We start from the raw sequence: 22861 nt of genomic DNA on the forward strand, positions 1-22861 counted from the left end.
AAGTCGAACGGCAGATGACCCAAAAGTCACAACGGAACGTTCGGTTGTGTCGATGATCACATACTTAGTTTTGCCATGCCAGACTCCCCATGAATACAATGGAACAACCCGGTAAAATCGTTCGCAAAAAGCTTTCGCAATAGCAACACTCTTAACCGTTGTCATGACTACTGGATTTATTGTTGACTGTTTCCAGGATACTAGGTGTGAACACGCAAACGAGGGTTGGAATGCCCTTCCGTCGGCCATACAATGTACCATGGCCATTTCTCCGTTGTCCCTCTGAAGGCTGTTGCGTGAGGCTTGATCATAAATGGACACTTTCATTAACCTTTCTGCCCGCTAGACTAAAGGGCCAGACATCTAAATCCGACACATCTGTAATATTCTGCCAATATGCGGAAACGGTCACACGTAGTCATACGTGTTGCAAATAAAGTTTTGCCATGTACTGAAGCCTCTTTTGACACTACAATCCTAGATAGCTGAAGGTAAGTGAAGTGGTTGCGTTAGCATGAACTGTCACCAGAAGATGAAAGAACAGAATCTGATGTATATCACCCATCTTTTGGCAAAGTGGAAAGAGAAAATATCCGATGATTTCTACCTATATTTTCTTCTCCTCTCTCTTTCTCTTGTTTTTTGGCGACGCTTCAGGAGCGCGCCAGTTTTATTATGTAATTAGTTCCAAAGAATTCCATAAATCCCAGCTATGCAGGGTTGCTATACCTGGAATGTTACTCGCAGGCGTAGTAGTGATCAGCCTAAGATTCCATGGGAGGTCAGATAAGATCTCCCGGGAGGATCGCCCTCCCGCCCTCTCCTCCGCTGTGATACACCTTTATCACGCGGCGGACATGATAGAATGAAGACGAGGCCAATGAGGCAAAGAAGCAAAAATAATGTACAGATTTCGTTTTCCTCCTAAATCACATTAAGTTTTAAAATATGATATCCAAGTATCAATATTGTAACTAATGTAATGCACACAAAAAATGCAGCAATTTAGAGCTTTCTTGACTAATCGCATAGTCCCCGCCCTCCTCCGTCAAAACGTAGAAATGCAAAATAAAAACATAGAAATGCAAATATTAGTGGAAAAGTCAAAATGTCAAATGTCTCTTGGCTGTCCAACAATAAGTAGACTCATTTTAACCATTAGCCACGCGGCCTGGCACCTTAGTTGCAATGTGTCAAAACATAGCTTTAAAATGTTAACCATTAACACCACATACATATAGCCACTCAATCGTCGCCATGGCAATACATTTTATTGCCTATCTTGTTGTTTTTGATGTTGAACCAATAATAGCATATTTCGGTATCGGTTCGACCAATGAGAGAGCGGCTACGGGCTTATCTTGTTTTGTTTTTTACATTTCTATGGAGAAGCCCGTGACGATGACACATGATCAAAAACAACAACAGACTCGCCCGTCCTGTAATGAACGAGGGGGTGACGACCGCGTTTCATCTTGGTTTCATAGGCGCATTAAATCAAGTCACTCACTGAAATATTAGAAATGTCACGTAAATGAACGGATAGTTTGCGCTACACTCGTCGGACGGGGATCGGAGGGCATAGCCAGGGGGAAGTAATAAAAAAAAAACACTAACCAATGTTTCAACTATAACTCGGGTGAATAGCCATATTCACCATTGATGGTGGGAGTGTGACTCATTGGCATTTTACAGTCAAACATTTCTATGTCATGATGCCCGCCCCCTCCCCTCCCAGCCCAAATGGATCAAGCTGTTCAGTAACAAGGCGGTACCATCTCGCTTGGGGGAGGGGGAGATTACATGCCAAAACTTAGCAAAGGCTAAATTTTAAGCATAGACTTCCCCTGTCACCAGGAGCAGACGAAATGACCTCTCTGGCCATTTTCCTATGAAAAAAGATATTTCAAACAGTCTAAAAGAAAATCGACAAGGGCTCCACAGCGCAACACAGTTAAAGTATGCTCATCTCTGACCAAGTTTGTTAGTGGAGAGGTCAAAGTATGATGGATATGTCGTTCAACCTGATTCGTTATTCTACCGGCAACAAAAGGCATTGTCGACCACGAATGATTTTCTGCGGTAGGCACTTGGCAATCAATAAAGCCATTTTTGTTTTGTCAGTTTTAGAATCGACCTGTTTTGGTCTGTGAATAATTGAATGATTAGCTTCTTTTTTAAGCTGAGTGGTGAATGTGTATCATTAGAAGTTCTCCGGGGACTGTTCACTATCCCATGGCTGTACAAGGTGATGCTTATTAGTGTTTGTGTGTGAGTGTGTGTGTGTGTGAGTGTGTGTGTGTGTGTGTGTGTGTGTGTGTGTGTGAGTGTGTGTGTGTGTGTGTGTGTGAGTGTGTGTGTGTGTGTGTGTGTGTGTGTGTGTGTGTGTGTGTGTTCTACAGTCTGTTGAGAAAGGAGAGCTTTGAATAGTGTAAGACTGTGTAGCAAACATTGTTCTTCTTTGTTCAGTTTATCAATATAAATGTTCTTGTACAATGTATATCTGTATAATTACAATATAAATCAATGTTGAAAATACCAGCTGTGTACTTTAAGCATTTCATTTCTGAATTGCTAAAGTGTATTTGACCGATCCATTCGGCCGAAATCTAAAGAACAATAATTCAAACATCAAAATAAGAGAATCTCTACCTACTGACCCTATTTCTTCAGGACTGATAACGAAAACGCAACATTTGTCCTGGGCCATATGATACTTGGTACGTGAGTAGGGGAGGACGAAGGTCAAGTTCGATAATGGGCCTCCTAGCGGGTTCCTACGGTACTACAGCGGAACTTCAGGTTTTCATTTTGTTCCTCACATAAAAGTGCACTCAGAGGCTGAATAACCTACACAACCTCGGGTATGGTATCACGCCATGCCACTAACATGGAAGCAGGTTGCGAGTTGCTTGTGTATGCAAATACACATGTACGACTGTATACAGTCGGGCAGCAGAGAGCTGAAACTGAATTGTATGTGCAAGCATTTGTGGTGGTGCTGATGCGAACAATATAAACACAGAATGCTATTCTCCATGTACATATTTGTACACAGCGGTTCAGTCACATGTACGCTAATATTTTAGTAAAGATCATCTGGAATTTTAATTTCAAGCTAAATGTCTGGGGACAAAGACTAGGATTTGAGACATAAATAGATTTTTTTTTCAAATTGAAATCAGCGTAATGGATGATCTATAGTCAATCATTTTGCACATTAGAATTTACCTGATTTGATGTTTCAAGGCAATAATGGTATACCTCTCGTGACTTTTTAAGAATCTTTTGAAACATTTCCCAGCTAATTTCCTTAAAAGTAGACTAACCATTTTTTGTTCTCTTGCAAGGAAGTTTCGATTGATATTCCATTATCAATAGCAATGTTGGTTAAACAGTGCCATTTATAGCTTATACAAAGCACCAATCAAATAATTCTGCAGCAGTTCACCGTCACCACGTCTTACTAGGCCATCACATGTCGAAACACTTGGTCATCAAAGGGTTTGCCACTTGTCGGAGACATAAGAACCTACATGTCCCAAAGAATTCCTAATAGGCTCCTTAATCAGTGGAATCGTAACCAGATCTCGAAAGGTGCCTAAACCGCACCAAATCACCGGTGGCATTTTGTTTATTAACCGTTATGTTTATTCATGAGAAGCTTTGAAGCTACATGTAGGTTGTGACAAAAACATCCTTCGATGAAGAAGAACCATCACAAATCTTTCTGTCGCATAATTAAATAATTGTTGAAGGACAAATAAAGAACTGGAAATGTTAATTATGCTAATCAAGCAGTTACCTTATAAATAGATTTGTTTTGAAAATGTGTCCACAGTGCAATTCACATACGAAATAAAAAGCACTGCTCGGTTTTTTAAAGAGTCATGGAACTGAAGTGATCACAAAAATAAATCTTCGCTATTTCCAGTCAAATTCAAAACCCAGCAAAACGTTGGATACTTTTCAAACCATAGCATTGTTTCTTGGTTACATGGTGGTCTTTGTTTGACCTTTTCATTGAGTCAGTTTGACAAATACAACAATCGCGTTCATCCAATTTTATCATCAGCTTTTTACTTAATCCACTCTCAGTGACCACGGCATGCACACAACGGTTCTACTGAAGACGATGTATGAAAACACGAGACAACGACGAGAATAAAACAGTCCGTCTGATTTTTGGGGAATAGTGGAAGCCAGTTTCCTAAATAGAAAGCTAAAGATGGTGAGTAAGAAGAAACATGGCAAATGTAGAAGTAAACAGCAAAAGCGAAATGAAAAAAGTTAGGTTTAGTGGCAGCGTTAATTGCCTTTGAGAGACAGTGTGAGATAGAAAGGGCGCTTCCATTAAAATTCCCCAATATCGCACGGTCCGTCGGTTTGAAGTGGGAACTGACTTACCCAAAGAATTTGGATATTCTACGGGACATCGTACAATCCCTACTGCAATGCCGCGATTAGTCGATCTATCTAAGGAGCTATGTCCTGGACGCGTATTCACACATGTCCACCGTGTCGTATTCCTCGAGCACACACTGTATCCTTTCGCACTATCGAGGCAATTTTCTGAAAAAAGGCAAAACGTGAACAGAGACAAAGGTTGCATGGAGTCAGCGGCACACATTGCAATAGCTTTTCCTACTAGGCTTTCTTCCCTGTGAGAAGCTAAGAAAACAACAAGTCGTGTAATGTGACTTAGAAAGGATCCAACGCGAGACACGAGGATTACGTCAGCCATTAACATAAACATACACTTCCACAGACGTCTTCTAGAATCTGAGGAAACGTGTCCACGGCTTTACTGACAGTACAACGGCTCGTGTCACGTACTTAAGACAGGATGACAGATAGGTGCCCAGGTAAATGTACATCGTCATGAACAATTGTGAAGGGAATGAACTTTTATAGCAATAGTGGGCATGTATCTAAGAATTAAACACCCAAGCTATTCTGTAATGAGCCAATATAAAAACGTTCTGATTATGATAGTTCCGTATGTATTCTTCTTAATTGTAGATAGAAAAAAATAATATCGTTCTTCTTCATTTTGTTTGTCATTACCCTTATTTGCTTTTATATTCAATAAACCATTTAATTGCTCTTGATAGTTTTCCAAAACAAAGGCCAGATTTTAAGTCATTGCTTGGAACAAGTTAAGAGGAATCACAACAATGAACGTTTTGTTGACTTTTTGTATGTCCATGGAAGATAGTAAAGATAGAACGGGAAAAAAACATGCATAGTCGTTTGATGGTGCAGAAAATGTACATAATCATACTAACAGACGTATTACAAAAATGCAGGGGCCCCTTTCTACCAGACGGTGATCGCTGAGCAACCGTGCATCGACTAAAATTGGATGTGTGTGACCCTTTATTTGATAATTTGAATATGATGCAAGATAACGAAATGACAACGAAACACAGAACGTACAATGATCAGCACTTCTTCTGTGGATTTCGTCGAGCGATCTGTCAAATATTTGATCGCTCAGCAGTCGTAGTGCTGTCGCAGCCTCTAGTGGAAAGGGAGTGTAATATTCTGCTTCGCTACTTGCTACAGATAGACTTGAAGTTTTCCTGACATACCAAGAGCAGCTGCAGCAGCAGCAGAAACAGAGGCAACAGCTTCCTGGAACTCCCCGAGACGATGATCTGGGCAGTGGACTGCTTCCTGAAGACGCGGCCTGAGGTACGTGTGCGCCACCTTCCGCTCGGTCCTGCCTCATCCTTCGACGATCCGGATATGACGTATCAAAGACGGCGGTTAGAGGTCAAATCCGCTGAAATGGCATATACCTGAACGTTAGCCAAATGTGTTAATTTTCGAATGAAAACGTGTATTCTTACTTCATAAAAGATGTTTTTAAAGACAATGAATATACAATAGGATCGTATCTAAAGTCACTGTAATATATCTTACCAAATGCCAGTCTTTTCAGACTAGGAAAAATTGCTAGCTGTATGAACAGGTTTCATTTCAAAAATACGAATTTCGTGCAATGCAAAAATACTCAGTTTTCAAATGCTTCGAAGTTCCTGTCCTTGGTGCTGAACTAACCTCTCATATATATTGTAACACTTTTTGTTAAGTGGCATGATTATCCAAGTTGTTGTATTGTTTTCAGTGATTTTGTGAGAGGAGATGGATGATATACAATACTCATAATAGGAAGTTGAACGGAATTTATACGTATGATTTGCACTTGCTGTAACGTTATATGTTGCAATACTCTAGTATCAATGTGATGGTTGATGATGGTTGACTACTGTTATTAGGTGGGCCGACCACTCTCTCTTCAGGGGCTTGATTGCGAGAAGGTTACAGTTGGCGGGGTTGAATCGCAAGGGTCTGGAGCGGCTGCCATTCGTCGCTACTCAATTGACCTCAATACGATAGTAATTGGCCCAGCTGCGGCCATAGGACTGTAGGTTTTGAACCATTCACATCGGCAAGGATCCTTGGTTCTTGACCACAAGACTACCTTACAACAGATTGCAGGCAAAATAGTATTTCTGCTCAGATGGGAGGGAGGGGATGGGGCAAATCAAGAATCGTTTGAGAGGCAGGGAATTTTGTTCAGTTAGCAAATCTTGTAATGGAGTCATCATGTGAGGGGGGCAATGCTCTGTCATACGTTCTCTTGGATATCGTATCCAGTTGCGTTAAGTGGTCGAAATGGTTTTGTACGCTACCAACAAGATACTAAGACGGCACGATGACATGTACATGTATGCAGTCCTGTATCTTGATTGCTATCATCCTAAACTAATGCAATTAATATGATGCGACACGAACCAGTTCGGTGGTTGTGTATAAGACAATCAGTGACCTACTTCGTAAGTAGCAAGTACGTCAGACCAGTCGTGCACCTGTCTATTCTGGTCTCACTCGAATGCGTAGGGCATAAACAACACATGACGGGTGGCAAAGTCCTCTTGTGGTTAGAGTTGCTGACTCAGAACTTAGAGGTTATGGGTTCAAATCCCTCGCAGGCCCCAGTGTTGTGCTCATGAGAAATGCACTTAACACCTATTTCCTCACTCGATTTAGGAGAAAATGTGTATCTAGAGCTTCCACTAGGGACGTCCTTGCGGATGGTCCCATGTATGGGGAAAACACCCCACTACACTTTATCGAAAAGAGTAGGGGTCCATCCCGGTGTGAGTTGATCAAACCTTACAATCCAGTCTTAAACAGCTTATACGTACTGCATTGCTATGTTTAGGCTAAATGCGGTTTACTGCTTATGGCAAAATAAACATATGGGGCACACGGAAAGCAAACACCGCTTAACAGAACAGAGTGAACACGTGAAGCGTCATCTCTTTTGTGCGCTTTCTACATCTATCAGAAATCCACCGTAGCAATGATGAATATTGTACTGTTCTGAGATCTCGTCTAAGAGCAGTGCAGGCATCACACCTATTACATGATTTTGTTTCCTTTAGGATAATTACAGCTGTAAGTTGTAACATAACCTTTCTTTCCCACTTTGACCAACCATGCCAAAAGATGGGCCCAACATAATTATTGGTGTGTCAGCCATCTACGTAAACAAGTGAGCACCCCAGATCAGGCACTTCAGGGAACATCTGGATCTCCAAGCCGCTAGAATATGAAATGGTTAATTTCCCTGCTATGGCAACCTTTAGCTAAGCCTTTCCCTAATGTCCTCTATTGAAGTTTCCCGGCGATTGATGCAGTGTGCCTCAGAGTATGAAGCGCACGACGACGGTACCATCTGCATGAGGGGGAGGGAGCGATGGATTTCTAGACGTATATGTCCAACAAAATTTTCACTCAAGTATTCGATTCCTACTTGCGACACGAACCAAAGAGGTATAACAATGTGGTTTAAGGTAACCATGTATGACACTGCCAGTGTGGTTAAAGGTAACTGCCTTCACTGACGTACAACGCGTATGTCATACATGCTAGTTCAAAGGACCCCTTTACTATGGCAAAAACTGTACTGTGAACTGCACATTAACCCAGACAAACAGAAAGACTAGGGATGAAAAGTTTTGGACATGTCTCATAGCAGAATTTGATGGTTATTGACCTCTTGATGTTTGATCCTTGGAGAGCCACAATTTCAAAGACACAGCCAAGAGGGTTTAGGAAATAAAACTATGGACTTCAAATTTTTTGTCAGGAAAGCATTTAACTCGTTGCAGTTTCGGCGTTTCCTTTTCTTCATGATACGCGTGTATCTTTCAAAATCAATGAAAACAAGTAGAAACGCAAGATTTGTATAGAAAATGCTTCATTTCCACCATTCTAGGAACGTGTGCTTATACATAACTACGCACAAAAAGTTCGGAAACTTAGCTTTGGTCGATCATATTTCCGTTATTTTTTTACCGATTTCAATGTATTACATATCATTTAAAAGCTTATTTGATTTCCTTTCCCATGATACCAAACTTATTGTGATTGCGAGTTCATGAAACGAGCATAAGGCCTGCTAAAGTGAGTGGGTCGAAGAAATAAAGTGCCCAGATTACCTTACTAAAGTCAAACATGCTATTCCGTACATATTCTTCTGTTGATATTGACTTCTGTACGAGGGTATTGTGAAAAATCAACAAGAATAAACAAGACATATTCATGAAAGCTAAGTTTATTCTTTATCAAAACCAACAATCTGTGTCTTAGTAACGGGTTAGCAAAGGAGTCTTAGTAACGGGTGGCCCAGCCACGCGCTCTCACTACAGCACGGCACCTCCTCCTCATACTCGTCACCAGTCGCGCAATGCGATACTGTAGCGTCCCATTCCTCCACCAGCAGTCGTCCTAGGTCAGCCAGCGTTGTTCTCTCGGTCACTCTTGCACGGACAGCTCGCCCAAGCTGATCCCATAGATGTTCGATGGGGTTCAGGTCCGGGCTCTTAGAGGGCCACTCCATCCTCTCTACACCTGCATGCTGGAGATGGTCGGCGATGATCCCTGCCCGGTGTGGGCGGGCGTTATCATCTTGCAGCAAGGCATTCGGCCCCATGTTATGGAGGAAAGGGATGGCCACCGGATCAAGTATTGTGTCACGATATCTTTCTGCATTGAGGGTTCCTGGTACAGGTCTTGTCTTTCCCCTGGAGGTTATGCCTCCCCATACCCCAATGTTTGTTGTGAAACAATAACAAAAAATAACACCTGTGGATACCGTTGCAGGACGCAGGTGTTTATGTGGTGCAATTGGATCTTCGATGTGCTAAAAATAACCTTGGATGTTCTGTGTGCTAGAAATAATCTTGGATGGTCTGTGTTCTAAAAATAACATTAGAACCTGAGGAAACAATATATTGAATCATCATCCGCGCCCATACCGATAGGATGTCACAGCGCGCGTATGACACCAACAGAGAATTTGGGGCACTTTTTCTCCGTGACCCACTCACGTTATTAGTCCTGGTACTTGTTCCGTGGGTTTTCAATCACAATAAGTTTGGTATCATAGAACAGGGAATCACACAAGCTTTATAATGATATATAATGCATCAAAATCGGTATAAAAACAACAGAGATATGATCAACCAGAGTTAAGTTTCCGAACTTTTTGTGCGTAGTTTATATACATTTATCGCCATCAATTCTAGCATGACCGTTTCCCTTTTGTTTGTCAGCCCATCGACTTAGAGGATTGTTCAGAGATGGTGATTACATAACAGGAGGGAGGGTACATCTACTATGTGACTATTACTCGAGCCTTCAGTTCTTTTAGCTCTCTGGAGTTACAGTTGAAGAGTCCTGGCGTTGTTTTTGACCCAGATCTGACATTCTTAATGATCTTGCTGTTGGCATATCACACATTTAGAAAAGTCATTTTTATCGAGGGATTATTTTACATTTACGAACCACAAGTTGGTGCATCTTCTGTTATGCATGGTTTGTGGAACCTTCTTGGGGGAGCTGGGTGCAACACTATCAAGTACGTCCGATCCATTATTAGCCCGTTCAATACAATATGTGTCTGTGGGTGCTGTTCGAAAACAAGTTATACACATTCTACCTGATGTAACTTTATATATTATCATATTCTAAGGTTATGATTATGATGTTCGTGGCAATCTAGAAGATACAAGGTGTGTTTTCATTTGTCTTCTTGGTGTGCAGCATATAGCTAAGGTATCATTATGCGTACTTAAAACCTAAGAAATTCATTCTATACCAAACGTAGGCCAGGCGCTAGCGCCTGTCCTTGGTGCTCAACTAGCATCACATATATAGTGTGACACTATTTACCTGATTGCTGTGGTTGTTATGCTTTGACTACAGGTGTATTCTATCTGTTAAAAAGTGACAGTTAAGTTGACGTTTTCACAGTTTTTTGCATATATCACCTGTTCATACAGAGGTCTACTAAACAAAACAATTCCACCATTCACATGAAATGACGACCCTCATTCACCTGGACTTTGAGAATACAATTGATTTGCGGTGGCCCTCATTCCACCAGACGGCGATCACGATGCAAAATCGCTGCGACATAATTTGGACTTGGTATAACCCTTAGCCTCATATCATAATTGGAATATCATGTAAAATGTACAAGCATGACTGAAAAGACAACAAAATACACAAAGCGTAAAAAGATATTTTTCATCTATGAAAGTCGTTCAGCTCTGTCAAATCAGACAGTCGCAGCGAGGTCGCCGTCCTAGTGGAATGGGCGTGTGCGCAAAACGTTTGTTTCCAAGATTTGGTTGTCTTGGGATTCGAACCAACACATTTACATCACAAGTTAGAGGTAGCTACAACAGGGGGTTATAAATATGCCCGTACGTGGGTGGGCAGGGCCGCCGAGACTACTTTTTGAGATAAGATGACACCTAGATTTCTAAGAAGGAACAATCAGCCCCCGCCATATGATTATAGTAATATCAGCGGTACAAGTCTGATGTAAACGTTTGAACCTACGTAGGCGGTACATTAGGGCACAGTAGTTAAAACTTCCCCTATTGTCAGACGACGCCTAGACTAAAGCTTTATAAAGAATTTTGGCCATCGTCGAAGAAATAATTAACATCGTACCTCACAGTTGAGCTTCTGGTTCAAATTAGTTGGTAACTTGGAGACCCCGGTTCAAGTGCCGGGGTCAGGACATCCTGTCGGAAGCGACGAAAATATGGTGTCCCGGCCGTGTTTGAGAAGGTGTCTCGACTAGCAATTCCCCCCCCTGCAAAAATATACCCTGCTACTACAAGGAAACATGCTGCCCTATGTGTCGAGGGTCTGAGTAAACAAATGTCAAAGCATTTTGAAAGCTAACTAAAAAAGCTGTGATTTGGTTCCAACATCCACCATATTTCGGAATCACAAAGCAGTACATCGTAACGTTGTTGCATGCACCAGGGGAAGGAAAACGACGAGATGTCGTAGAGGAGCTTAGAATGTCATAATCGTTCCACAAGTTGAAGATGCATGGATTAGAATATTAAATGTGAACTAAAATGTACGTATGTCCAGCATACATGTGACATAATTTTCTGTTGATCTTTCGTCTGAGATGGATGATTCCAATAACAGTGCCTGTGAGAGACACAGCTGATGGCATCACGACTCATTGGCAGGCAGAAGGGCAAGAACGAATTAGCTTTGATTACATCAAATTCTTATAGAAAAAATCAGGTCAGTCTTTCAGTGGAAAAGACTCAAAGAACCAAGTCCCTTTCTCAAATAGCCTACCATTTTAGAGTCCGAGTAAGAGGAAACTCGTGACTCAGAAGAACACATGGGCTTGGCTGTGAAGTAGATGCAAAAAATCAAGTCAAAACTTCAATTGAAGAGAGGGGCACGTTAAAGTACATTTTACAAACTTATTGGGCCATGAGAGGAACAGCAACACATTACGAACGACAGGTAGGCAGATGAACCATACATGGTCAACATCAGCTCTGAATGGAAAGAAATACAGGTTGGAGCTTTAGTCGAAAACATTGAATATGAAGCAACCTCCTGTATGAAAGTTTACCCATGGGGTAGTTAGATGAGAAAGAAACATTGCCTCCGCTAGGTGACAGACGCTGAACATAGGCTATTTCGTTCTATCAACAGGACAAGCCTTGTTGTCATAAAAGTCTGCAATACCCGAAATCATAAATCAAGATATCATTGAAACAACCTACTCCAGGCCGATTTATAAATCTTGTAAAGCTATATAATGCTGAGGTTGGGGGTTGCATGGCACAGAAAACAGGGCGAGGATAGCGGCGCTGGACCCCGCCAAGGAAATCTTAATTATTGCACGGCAAAACTCAAGGGGGAACTATGGGTAATAACGATATTGGGCCCCGTTTGGGTCATTGGACGGCCAGCGTTGGGCGGAACCATTGTGTCGGCGTGCGGGGGAGGCGGGGGATGGGTGTGGGCGGGTACTGGAGCTCATCAGCTTACAGAAAATTTGCGCAGCTATGATTCTTCATGGACTCACCTTAGAAGAGCCTGGTTTTGTGAATAAGGTATGCACTTAACGTGCGTGAGGATGTTTGGCAAGGATTTCTCGGTCAAATTTGCATTCCTCTCATTGTAAAGCTACTTTGTTTTCAATTATTAAGAATTTTAGCAGCGAGGTCGAGCAATATTTGCAAAATCATATCCCCAAAATATGATCTTTTGTACTTAGAACAAAGCCGACGTTATCACCTACAATCCTTGTCTCCTGAGAGAGGATAAGTTCTTAGATGATCCCCCTCCATGCCAAACCACCTATTTAAACGACTGTGTGAAGCTTTTATTACTGAGCGATGTACATGTGTGTAGGGTCCTATAATACCCCCGATGAATTCATTAGACCAACGTTATTAAGACTCTCCATGGCAAGCATGGCTTTCACTAATAAGAAGACAGATAAAAATATAACTCCCTCCTACGCAATAAAACAGGCAGAGAGAAGAATTACGATTGTTAGTTTCCTCACCAATACAAATAACAAAGAAGGTGGCGCGTAAATGACGTAACAAAATGACGACACTTCAGTATCGCCATAAACGTTGTACAGAATAGAAATGAGTGTGGTTGAAAGAACAAATGTGACCACTCTGGGTGCTTAATACGCGCAGTGTGCCGAACGTGCTGCCGTTATGATAAAGTAGGTCAATAAATGTATCGCTGGAATGAGGTGCTACTAACAATTATTTATAGGATGTAAGTCGTGCGTGATTTCAGTAGATACACAGGTCCCCCCCCCTCCAGTCTATCATCTGGAGGGTAAATCTGATATTCCCCTTTCTTATTCAATTGCGAGATTTCCTGTTACGGTGAAAAGAAAAAAAAAACACAACGTGAACAAATATTACTGAATGGCCCTCTTTAAATTTGCATCGATATCTTAAGACCCTCATACAACAATGTCAGTACTCTTGTGAGGCGACAATGATGTGGTGAAGCCCTGTCTCTCATTACCCCTCCCTTCCAAAGAGTGGCATAGGAATTGTGTTGTTTCTTTCCTAGCGTGGAACTGGGGACTTAGATATATACAAATATCCTACACACCAGTCTTGTAAGGTTATATGAATACCTCATTATGTAAACACAACGGATGAACATAGATAACGAATAATAACATAGTCGCTGTGTCCATAAAGACTGTACCGTTAATACTAAATCACGCCAAATACAAGCAACAAATGCATGATTAGCAACAATATCCCTGCTGAACTAAAATACAGGTAGTCATGTTTAGAATCTTCTACCTGCTTCTCGCTAACTCGGACATCGGGCAAAGTCTGGGTGGCCAAGATCGATCTCCCCGCCGACTAGATTCATTCAGTCACTAGAATGACTTTTATGATTCATTTCCTTTGTCATATATACCTGTGGCAGTCTGACAGCACTATCTTTAGCGCCCACTCAACAGAGAATGTTATATTACAGAATACTGGGCCGATGTAGTTGTGCTAGTGCGCAGGCGCAAGAGTCTATGAATTCTCCAGTGCAGGTGTATCCCTAGCAAATGTCTAAAAATGCAGAAATATTAACTGTCAAATTAATATTTAATCATAATGGCCATATATATCACGCAGAAATATTTCCTGCCACTTCCAATTCAATGCCGTGCTATAATCTGAGCATCTACATCACTTCATTCCAATCCACGAGTCACTTTTCAGCCGTTGAAGGTGCCCGTAAAAAGAGATGCAAATGAAGCTAGAGAGTGATTTTTTTTATCACGGGCTAGATTTTACCAATTCTTTGCGAGGTGACGCCTATGTATACACACATGCAACCGCTAAGAATATGCAGGATGGGGGAGAGTTAAAACGGACGCCATCAGGGGTGCATTGATGCTGGGTCTCAGTCGTGAATGGTATTAAAGGAAACATAGGGCTGAAGGGCAACCGCGATTTCGGGTCAAATGTAGCGTCTATAGGCAAAATTAGGCACGTAATGGCGGACACCGGCCTTTCTCGTCTCATCTATACCCGATAGCCATACACAATCGTTAATTCACGGAAAACCCTGACGAAAAACCGACTAGCCTTCGTTCACAACGGTGTAAATGAGAGGAAAAATAAGATGGAAGGCAGAAATAGATCATAGACGTACTTACAGAGGTGCCATGACCGTCCAATGGTGGTAGCCGGCTAGATATTCCGACCGATTTCGTATTAATAATATCGCGCTGACGCAAAGGTACATGTAGGGAGCGAATGCATGAGCGCGAGGGACGTCGGGAAGTGGGTGGGCGAGGTCCGGGTGAATAAAAAAGAAATCAGCCGTTGTGTAGGTGTGGGAGCCTCGGATAGTGAGAACAGCTGGTGGCGCGCATAACCGCCATTAACAACTCCCCTATTTGCCGTGTTTGCTCCCGACCTGCACAATGTCAACACGTATGGCGAACGGAGCGCTTGTTTTTCGTGCCGGCTACAGCGGGAAAAAACAAAGCGAATTACCCTTTCCAACAAGGCCAACGTACACAATGGAACAAAGGGAAAAGGACATTGCTAAGCGCCGTTGTAAGCTGTTCCTTTGAGAACTGTACAACTCAACAAGGCTTAAAATTACACCTCGGAGTTAAAAGATGAGGGCGCTGTCGCCTAACCGAGGAATCTCTTGGGAGATATATGAATACATTAGTAGGGGACAAACCAAAGATTATGCACTGCAGTAGGGGGCTTGATCAATCCTCTCAAACTCGCTTTTATTATTCCACGAGATATATCTGCATGTGTTTAATCGTTGGTTTAGTCAGTAATAGCCACAGATTGATATCATCATTAATCTAATTCATGCGGTGGGTTATTATACGATGTTTGTGGTACCTTGCCTCAGTCTGTGGAAATAATGTGGTGTATAGAAAGTAGATGAAAAGGTTGGTAAATAATTGGTAAAACTACTATAGATACAATAAGCCGATGTTTCGTGCATTCACCATTGATCTCAAAAAGGGGAACATGACAAAACAACAGAATGAAGAGAGGTCAAAGGTGACCCTGTACGCGACTGGGCCAAACACACACAGTGACATTATCAAAAACGTGCTGCTTGTCCTTATTATGGACTTATAGTTGCGATTTTGTTTTTACCAAGGTAGGGCCCTTACCTTTCCATATAGTCAGTCCAACTCTTCGGAAATGTCATCCTGTTTTAGGCAACTACACAAAGAAAACTCGCAAGATACTGTGAAAACACACGAGGACCCAGCAAAGTTATTTTCAGGTACCAGCACGTGGTTTCAGTTTTGATACCTTTCAGAAACAGTCCGTGTTTAGATATAAAATGCTACAATATCTCCATATTCAAAATCACATTGGCTGTGCCTCTGATGAGACAATCGATACCTAAAACTTTGGAGTGATTGTCATCTAGGACAAGATAGACGGAGCTTATAATACGCCGTACTTACAGTATGATTAAGTCTATTTTTTTAATGTGAATGGTATATTCTACACAACACACATTTCATGCCCATGTTGATTGGAAGCTTTTAATGAAATTGACCTCTACCACTGTATCTTTAAATCATCATATATAGTTTATAGCTAAGAAAGACTGTATCTAGAAAAATCCTTACAGACACTACATCCTCACACAAAAGCAAGCGTTAGCGGATCAATGACCAAACATTTCGTACATCATGAAACGACACATGGTTTAACATCTCACTAGTCAGAACTCCTAACATCATTAAAACAGCCCAGTTTGAAAGTTGTTTCGCTTCCTTCGGACAACACAAGTAACCGGCACAGGTTGATCGTCCTCAATGTTCCTTGTTTCCTTATTCATTATATGGATGACATCCTCTAGGTACCCCAAAACTGATGTAAGCATGCGTAAAATCTAAGTGGTCATGAATAAATGGCTGAACACATCGTCCATTCCACGTCACTAAGAGGGCTTTTTGGCGACGCCTTAGGGGCGAGCCAAATTTTTACTATATTGTGTGCAGATTGCAAGAATTCTAGGAATTGTACAGGAATGTGAAAGTCCATGGGTCGATAACTCAAGAATGCCTGAATGTATTGTCTTCATATTTTGTAGGTGGGTAGGTCTGTGGGAGACCTTGTAATGATTGGATTTTGGGCCCCTAGCGACTTTCTATGGTACTGCAGGGGAACTTTCACTTTTCAAATCTCGTCTTCTGAACATGCTATAGTCATGACTTTTAAGTGGTGGATAGCTCTTTGTTAGGAAAATATGTCCTGTAGATTTGGACCCCCTAGCAGCTTTTTTTGGAACTGCAGGAGCTGATTTTGACTCAAACTTTGAAAGAGAATAACGCAAGAAGGGGATGACGGATCATCATAATTTTTGGTGTGTAGATACTTAGTAGCTTAAGTGATGATTTACATAATCGTATGTCAATTATGCAAATCAATATCTGATTTGAATAATCAATGAGGACAGTTAATAAATCAGCTGCATTCTATTATAGGACTCTCAAACCCATGGCATATGTAACTGAGAAAGAGATAAATATCGATAGATATCAATTATGCAAATTGATACTTAATTTGCATAATTAATGACAAAATTCTATAAATCCATAGTGGTAAATGATGGGGATTTCATTTTTGCACCATTTGGAAGTTAAGTAAATGTGGCCAGTATTAGACACAAATCTTGCATAGAGGGCCTCATTTACATAATTTATGAGGAAATGGTACGATATCTTTTTTTGTAAAAACAAGATTTTCATACATTGGACAACTTGTGTTATTTTGGTAGAGAAGGTGATCGACTGATATGAAATTATGCGAGGTCCTTATTTGCATGTGGGCTAAAAACGAAAACGTTAACAGAGACCACCGTCGCCATGGAAACATCTTTTTTATGTTGCCAATCTTGTTAATGATATTTGAAATAATTTTGAATCATTTCTAATAAAAGACTCACTCACTCATCTCCGCCGCTTTTCAGTCTTTCACTGGGGCGGGCCTTCAAGAATATCTAAGTGACAGTAGTTCAAAATTTTTCTAAATGATTGAATGTAAGAATATTCATTTATTTGAATTCAATTAGGTGATTAAGAAATGTTTTGAAAGTGACTGCGCAAAAATCTCTTATTTAGAATACTTTCTTAACCCTTAAGCTGCCAGGTTTGTTAGCCAAGTAAAAATAAAAAAATGTTTGACCCCTGACCTCCCTCGCGAAACCCGCGAAACACCCGGCGGCCCTAACTCAACATCTTTGTGATTCTTTCACTTTTAGAAGTATATACAGAAAGATGGTAGAAAATGGTAAAGATTTGTTGACTGGTGATTGTACCCATAAAAGTAGGTGCTAATCCGGCCCTTCTGTCTGCTTTTGTAACGTTGGGTAACCTAAATTCGTGGGGTACTTAAAGTCGGGATTTTTCGAAAACGGGGTATTTAGGGATATGTGCTACATGCAAAATCAGTTATAACGCCAGCAATGCAAAGCAGATAGACTAACGTATTCAGAACACTGGCTGAAAAGCTTCGATAACCATGCATTAGAAGTTGGCGACGTCAAAAACTCTCCGTCCCTTATTGACAGAGTCTGGGGGCTTCGTGGGAGAATCACCCAGCACGGTTGTTCGCTGGTTTATAAGACAAATGTCACATCTCCTGCCTGCTAAACACAATCATTTATAAGACAACTTATTACAATCTCTTTTGCTAACCTGCAACTATATTCTAAGTGTGATCAATCATCAAAACTCCTCTCTGTTGCTACAACCTACGGCACGTGTATTTTCCCGCCGCCATATTGTTAACCAGAATCCTGTTGTCAAGCAGACGACAAAGGTTTGTGAGGAACACTTTTTTGTCTAAATGCTGCGTGTGATAGTGGACTGAGGAAGATATTTTCCTCAAAGTTTGCTCCTAACACAACAAGGAACACATGGACATAGTAGTATTACCATTGCTACGGCATCCAGCTAACTTCCCATGAATAATGTAACGTTACACGTTGCCCGATGATGACGATGGGCCGACTTTGAGTGAAGTTCTACCGACTCAACACACGGGTTGTTCCCGAACTGGCCTGATGTGTGCGGTACGGCCGTTTCTTCGTGTATTTTTTTTACTTGGACACGTCTATATCCATAGCACTCTCCTCAAGCCAAGGATAGAACGAATAGCTGCTGTATAAAATGTGATTAGCGGTAAGATATTCAAGACGAATCTTCTCTCCCGAATTAATGTGCCCCCTGTCCGACAGCACAACAATTGTTGGAAAATGGACACTATGAATATAGTTTTAGAAAACCGGGGAAATATTCATTAAGTTGAAATCACATTCAAATATTTCAAAAGTATCAAATCTCGTACACAAATAATCATAATTGATTGAAAACATTTCTAGATTATGACAATAACAATCCTCATGGTGACTTGGAATGGACTCTATACCAAACAATAGATTCTTTATTTTTGTTCTTTCACATCTTCTTTTTTGACTTAAGATTAAGCTCAGGACAGGAAATAATTTTTCAGCTTTCTTGTACCGATACACATGGCAACAAATTACTTTTACCAAAATATAATTCCGTGCACAATACAAAATCTATAAAGAGGTCAGACTGATTTCAGTATATATAAGAGTATATATAGAGTAATTATAAGCCTTTCCGAACTTTGCACTGATTCTCTTGATACAGTGAAGTGACTTGAATCTGTAACAGGAGGGCCAGCATCCCTTATAGTATGCACATCTTCGCTTGGACCAAACATGCAAAATTAGGTGCACCCTTCTAATTCCACTTACAGAGAGTGATGCATGCAAGTGATATTCATACTTTCAAATCGTTTTACGATAGGAAAAGATGCATTCTACGTCTGCGATATTTCTGTCCGTATTCCGATATCACGGCATTTATTTTCTCAGTTTGAAGCTTCTTCAGTGTACAATTTACGTTATTGTCATAACCTTGGGGGAAGGGGATGAAACTTCATGCGCCCTCGAATGTCATCCATATAATGAAGTCAGTTTGGCCTTACGTGTAATATAAATAACAAGAGTACTGTTTAAAAAACACACCGGCGACGTGATAAAATTATATGCAAATCAGGGGCTTATTTACATAATCAATGTGGGGATATCGATTATGCAAAATAATACCTAATTTGCATAATTGATTAGAAATACATTGTTCTATAATTCCATATTGGTAAATGATAGGAATTTCATACTTGCAAAATTAGGGGGTTATGTAAATATGAGCACCTTTTTGAAAGCTAAGTATATCTCTAAAGGGAAATCCCTACCGGTAACCAAAAATTAAATATGGTCCCAATTAGCATAATACAAAGTCCGTTGTATTCACCTGTTCTAAAGGCACCTACACCTCCAGTATGACATCCCTAGCTTTTACCGTAAGAGACTGAAGTTTCCGTATACATTATGCAATTGATGTCCTCATCAGTATAACGCACATCCCATTGTATTCACCTTTCCTAAAGCTACATAGACCTCCAATATAATGGAAAGTATGTCATCATTAGCATACCAAACATTCCGTTGTACTCACCTTTCCTTAAGCTACCTACACCTCCAATATGACATCCGTAGCATTTATCGTAAGGGAAATAATCAAATTAGACCCTCATTAGCATACTTCACATTCCTTTGTATTTACCTTTCCTACAGCTACCTACACCTCCACCCTTAGCATTTACCGTAAAGGGAATAATAGAGCTACCCTCCTACATCTACATAGTTTATGGTCAGAAGGAGAAAGAAGGACATGCCAGCAAAAACAATGTATTTCCCCCATACCCCAAGGAGGGTATAGAGGGGGGAACATAAGGGCCTCATTTATGTAATCGCGGTCACTTTCGATCACTTCCAAAGTGCCAAAATTGTCAAACTGAAAACATCTTTGGAAAGCTGACACCCTCCACCATCTCACTGGCGAGTTTTTTTTGGTCAGATGTAGTCGTTAACGCAAGTTAGAAAGCGATTTGTCGGGAAATGGCTGATACGAATCTGAGTTTCAATGCGATTCACGTGATTCGATTGGTCGGGGTGGTTAGATAAGACCTGGTTCTATCCGACATTCTCTGCCCTTGATTGAATGTCCGGAGAGCCCAACCTTCGGTGATGTGGTAGACTTGTGCGAGAGGTGCAACGTCATGATCCTCCCGGTCCCTCAGTCTGCTGTTGTTGTTGTTGTTGTGTCTCTAACTGCCCATGAGTCAGACCTGTCACCGCTTGCTTCTCAACATCTAAGTGTTGTCTGAGCTCATCCGTTCATCAAAATGCTCCCACATATCCTGGCCCAGGACAGTGGAGACTTTGCGACGCCTGCTGATGCTACAATGTTGCTTCAGGTTGTTCCAATACTGTGATTGTTGTAAGGTCCTGCGCACGTGGCACTTAAGTTAAAGTTATCATTTTACCTTCCCCGATACCGAAGGCTTTCCACACTCTCGTGCCTTCTTCTTCAAACTTGAAGTTGTTCAACACTTTCACTCCTTCCAGTCGTAGTCCGGGGTTGCCTGGAGCCAACTGAGCAACTGTTGTCATGTTACAAAATGACCTACATGTATATTTCTTATCGTATTTGCCACCTGGCTAAGTACTTTGAGAGTGCTGTACCTAATCTATGTTTTGTAGTATGTCTGTTCTGGACCATTTGCATGTTTGGTATCTGTTTATGTTCCACCTGTCATGAATGACATGTGTTACATTTATTGAAGTCCAGCAATGGAGTTATAAAATTTCATAATTAATTATGCAAATCTTTACTTGCATACTATATATCTAGTAATGGTGTATTGATCGATTGATCGACATCTTACATGTCAGCACGAGGGCAGCAAGGACATCTCATAAAAACTGATAGTTATGGAAATATTTGGGTAACACTGGATGACAAGATGATATTGAGAAGAAGAAATCCACAATTGAATTTAACACTACAAATTGTGAGGATACAACGTTAGAAAGTGAGAGGTCGGAATAACCGTCGGAATTTAAGAAGTTAAAAGGCACTTCAGAGCTAGTAGAAATCGGTGCAATATTGTCCAAGTAAATGTCAATTGCGCAATTAGTGATTTATCATGCGTGTCATATAGGGAACAGCACTATTCCTGCACCGTTCTGTTCTGTTCTACAGCACAACAAGTCCAGGTTATTTGCGCCTGCCTGCCACTAATACTCTGTCGGGAGGTGGTGACGGTATTGATTGGATGTTAAAAGAGAGTTTTAACAAGAGTGGTGTTTAAAAAACACACCGGCGAAGTGAAGATGATGCAAAGTAGGTCCTCATTTGCATGATTTATATCTTACTATGTTAACCTTCACGAAACCTTCATGTGCCACAAGTATGAAGTTCCCGTTAATTAGAAATATGGAACATTAGTATTTTCTCATTAATTATGCACATTAAGTCATCACTTTGATAATGTTGCATCTATCCATCCTTTCTCAGTAACATACCACATGTTTGGATAGTCCAATCATTGAACGCAGCGGGTTTGTAAAGTTTCTCATTAATTATGCAAAATAGATTCTGATATCCATAATCACAATTTAATCATACAAAACATAATTTTGAATATCTTCATACCAGAAAGCATGGATAAGCAGACAGTTTCTTGATGTATCTATTTTTCAAAGTCTGAGACAAACCCGGCTGCTGCAGTTACAAAAAACGCCACTATGGAGGCGATACCTACACCACTTTATTCTGCTATGAGCTATATATCACTCAAAAAATCACGACCATGACATGTCCACAGCACGCGATATTAAAACTAGACGTTAAGCTGCAGTACCGTTACAAATCGCAATAATCATGTGCAGGTCTCATCAAGGCCCACCCCATACCAATTATCAACACAATCCATCTCAGCCTTCTCGAGTTATACTGTTCATCAACACACACACACACACACACAAACACACACACACACACACACACACACACACGTACACATAGACTTACAAATGCTATCATAAACATAATCTTTTTGGCAAAGGTATACATATATATTATCTTTCTGATACTGTTCCTGCTTCGTACTCAACCATCTAGCACTACAAACGTACGGAGACCTCCTTACCACAGTAAAGGTCAGTAAAGAAAAGGAAACTGAATTGGTACGGCCATGTGTTACAGTCATCAGGAGTAGCCAAAAGCTATCATGTAAGGAATCGTTCAGTGAGGAAGAATGGAGAGTAGACAACGGAAAAGATGGGAGGATGATATCGGAGAATAGAAAGGCATGGCACTGAATGAAACGCTAAGAAAAACAGAATATTGAGAAGGGTGACGAAAACTAGTTGCCAGATTTCGTGTGGTGCCCCAATGTTCAAATATCTAGACTAAGGGATGAAAGACGAAGGAGATATATATAATTATGTATACGTATATACCCTTGGCCTTAGCCTAAACGGACCGGACGCGGACGAAGCGGCCAAAAACGCGCCTTGCCGGAAG

The 22861-nt window shown here is 41.0% G+C and overlaps 1 protein-coding gene across 3 annotated transcripts in view; it reads right to left on the reverse strand.

Annotated features, from left to right (window-relative positions):
* The window catches only part of LOC136427444 (regulator of G-protein signaling 20-like), an 84696-nt gene that overhangs the window by 18082 nt on the left and 43753 nt on the right, over positions 1 to 22861 (reverse strand). The window contains exons 1-2 of one of the 3 annotated variants that reach the window (XM_066416295.1): positions 14558 to 14947; positions 5595 to 5788 (exon numbers count right to left, since the gene is read on the reverse strand). In XM_066416295.1, coding sequence (XP_066272392.1) covers positions 5595 to 5734 — 140 coding nt within the window. In that variant the 5' untranslated portion in view covers positions 5735 to 5788; positions 14558 to 14947. Of the gene's footprint in view, positions 1 to 4407; positions 4573 to 5594; positions 5789 to 14557; positions 14948 to 22861 lie in introns of those variants that run through there. The other 2 variants (XM_066416297.1, XM_066416296.1) reach the window with 2 other exon arrangements.

This window comes from Branchiostoma lanceolatum, chromosome 2, assembly GCF_035083965.1.
Source record: "Branchiostoma lanceolatum isolate klBraLanc5 chromosome 2, klBraLanc5.hap2, whole genome shotgun sequence".
Lineage (NCBI taxonomy): Eukaryota > Metazoa > Chordata > Leptocardii > Amphioxiformes > Branchiostomatidae > Branchiostoma > Branchiostoma lanceolatum.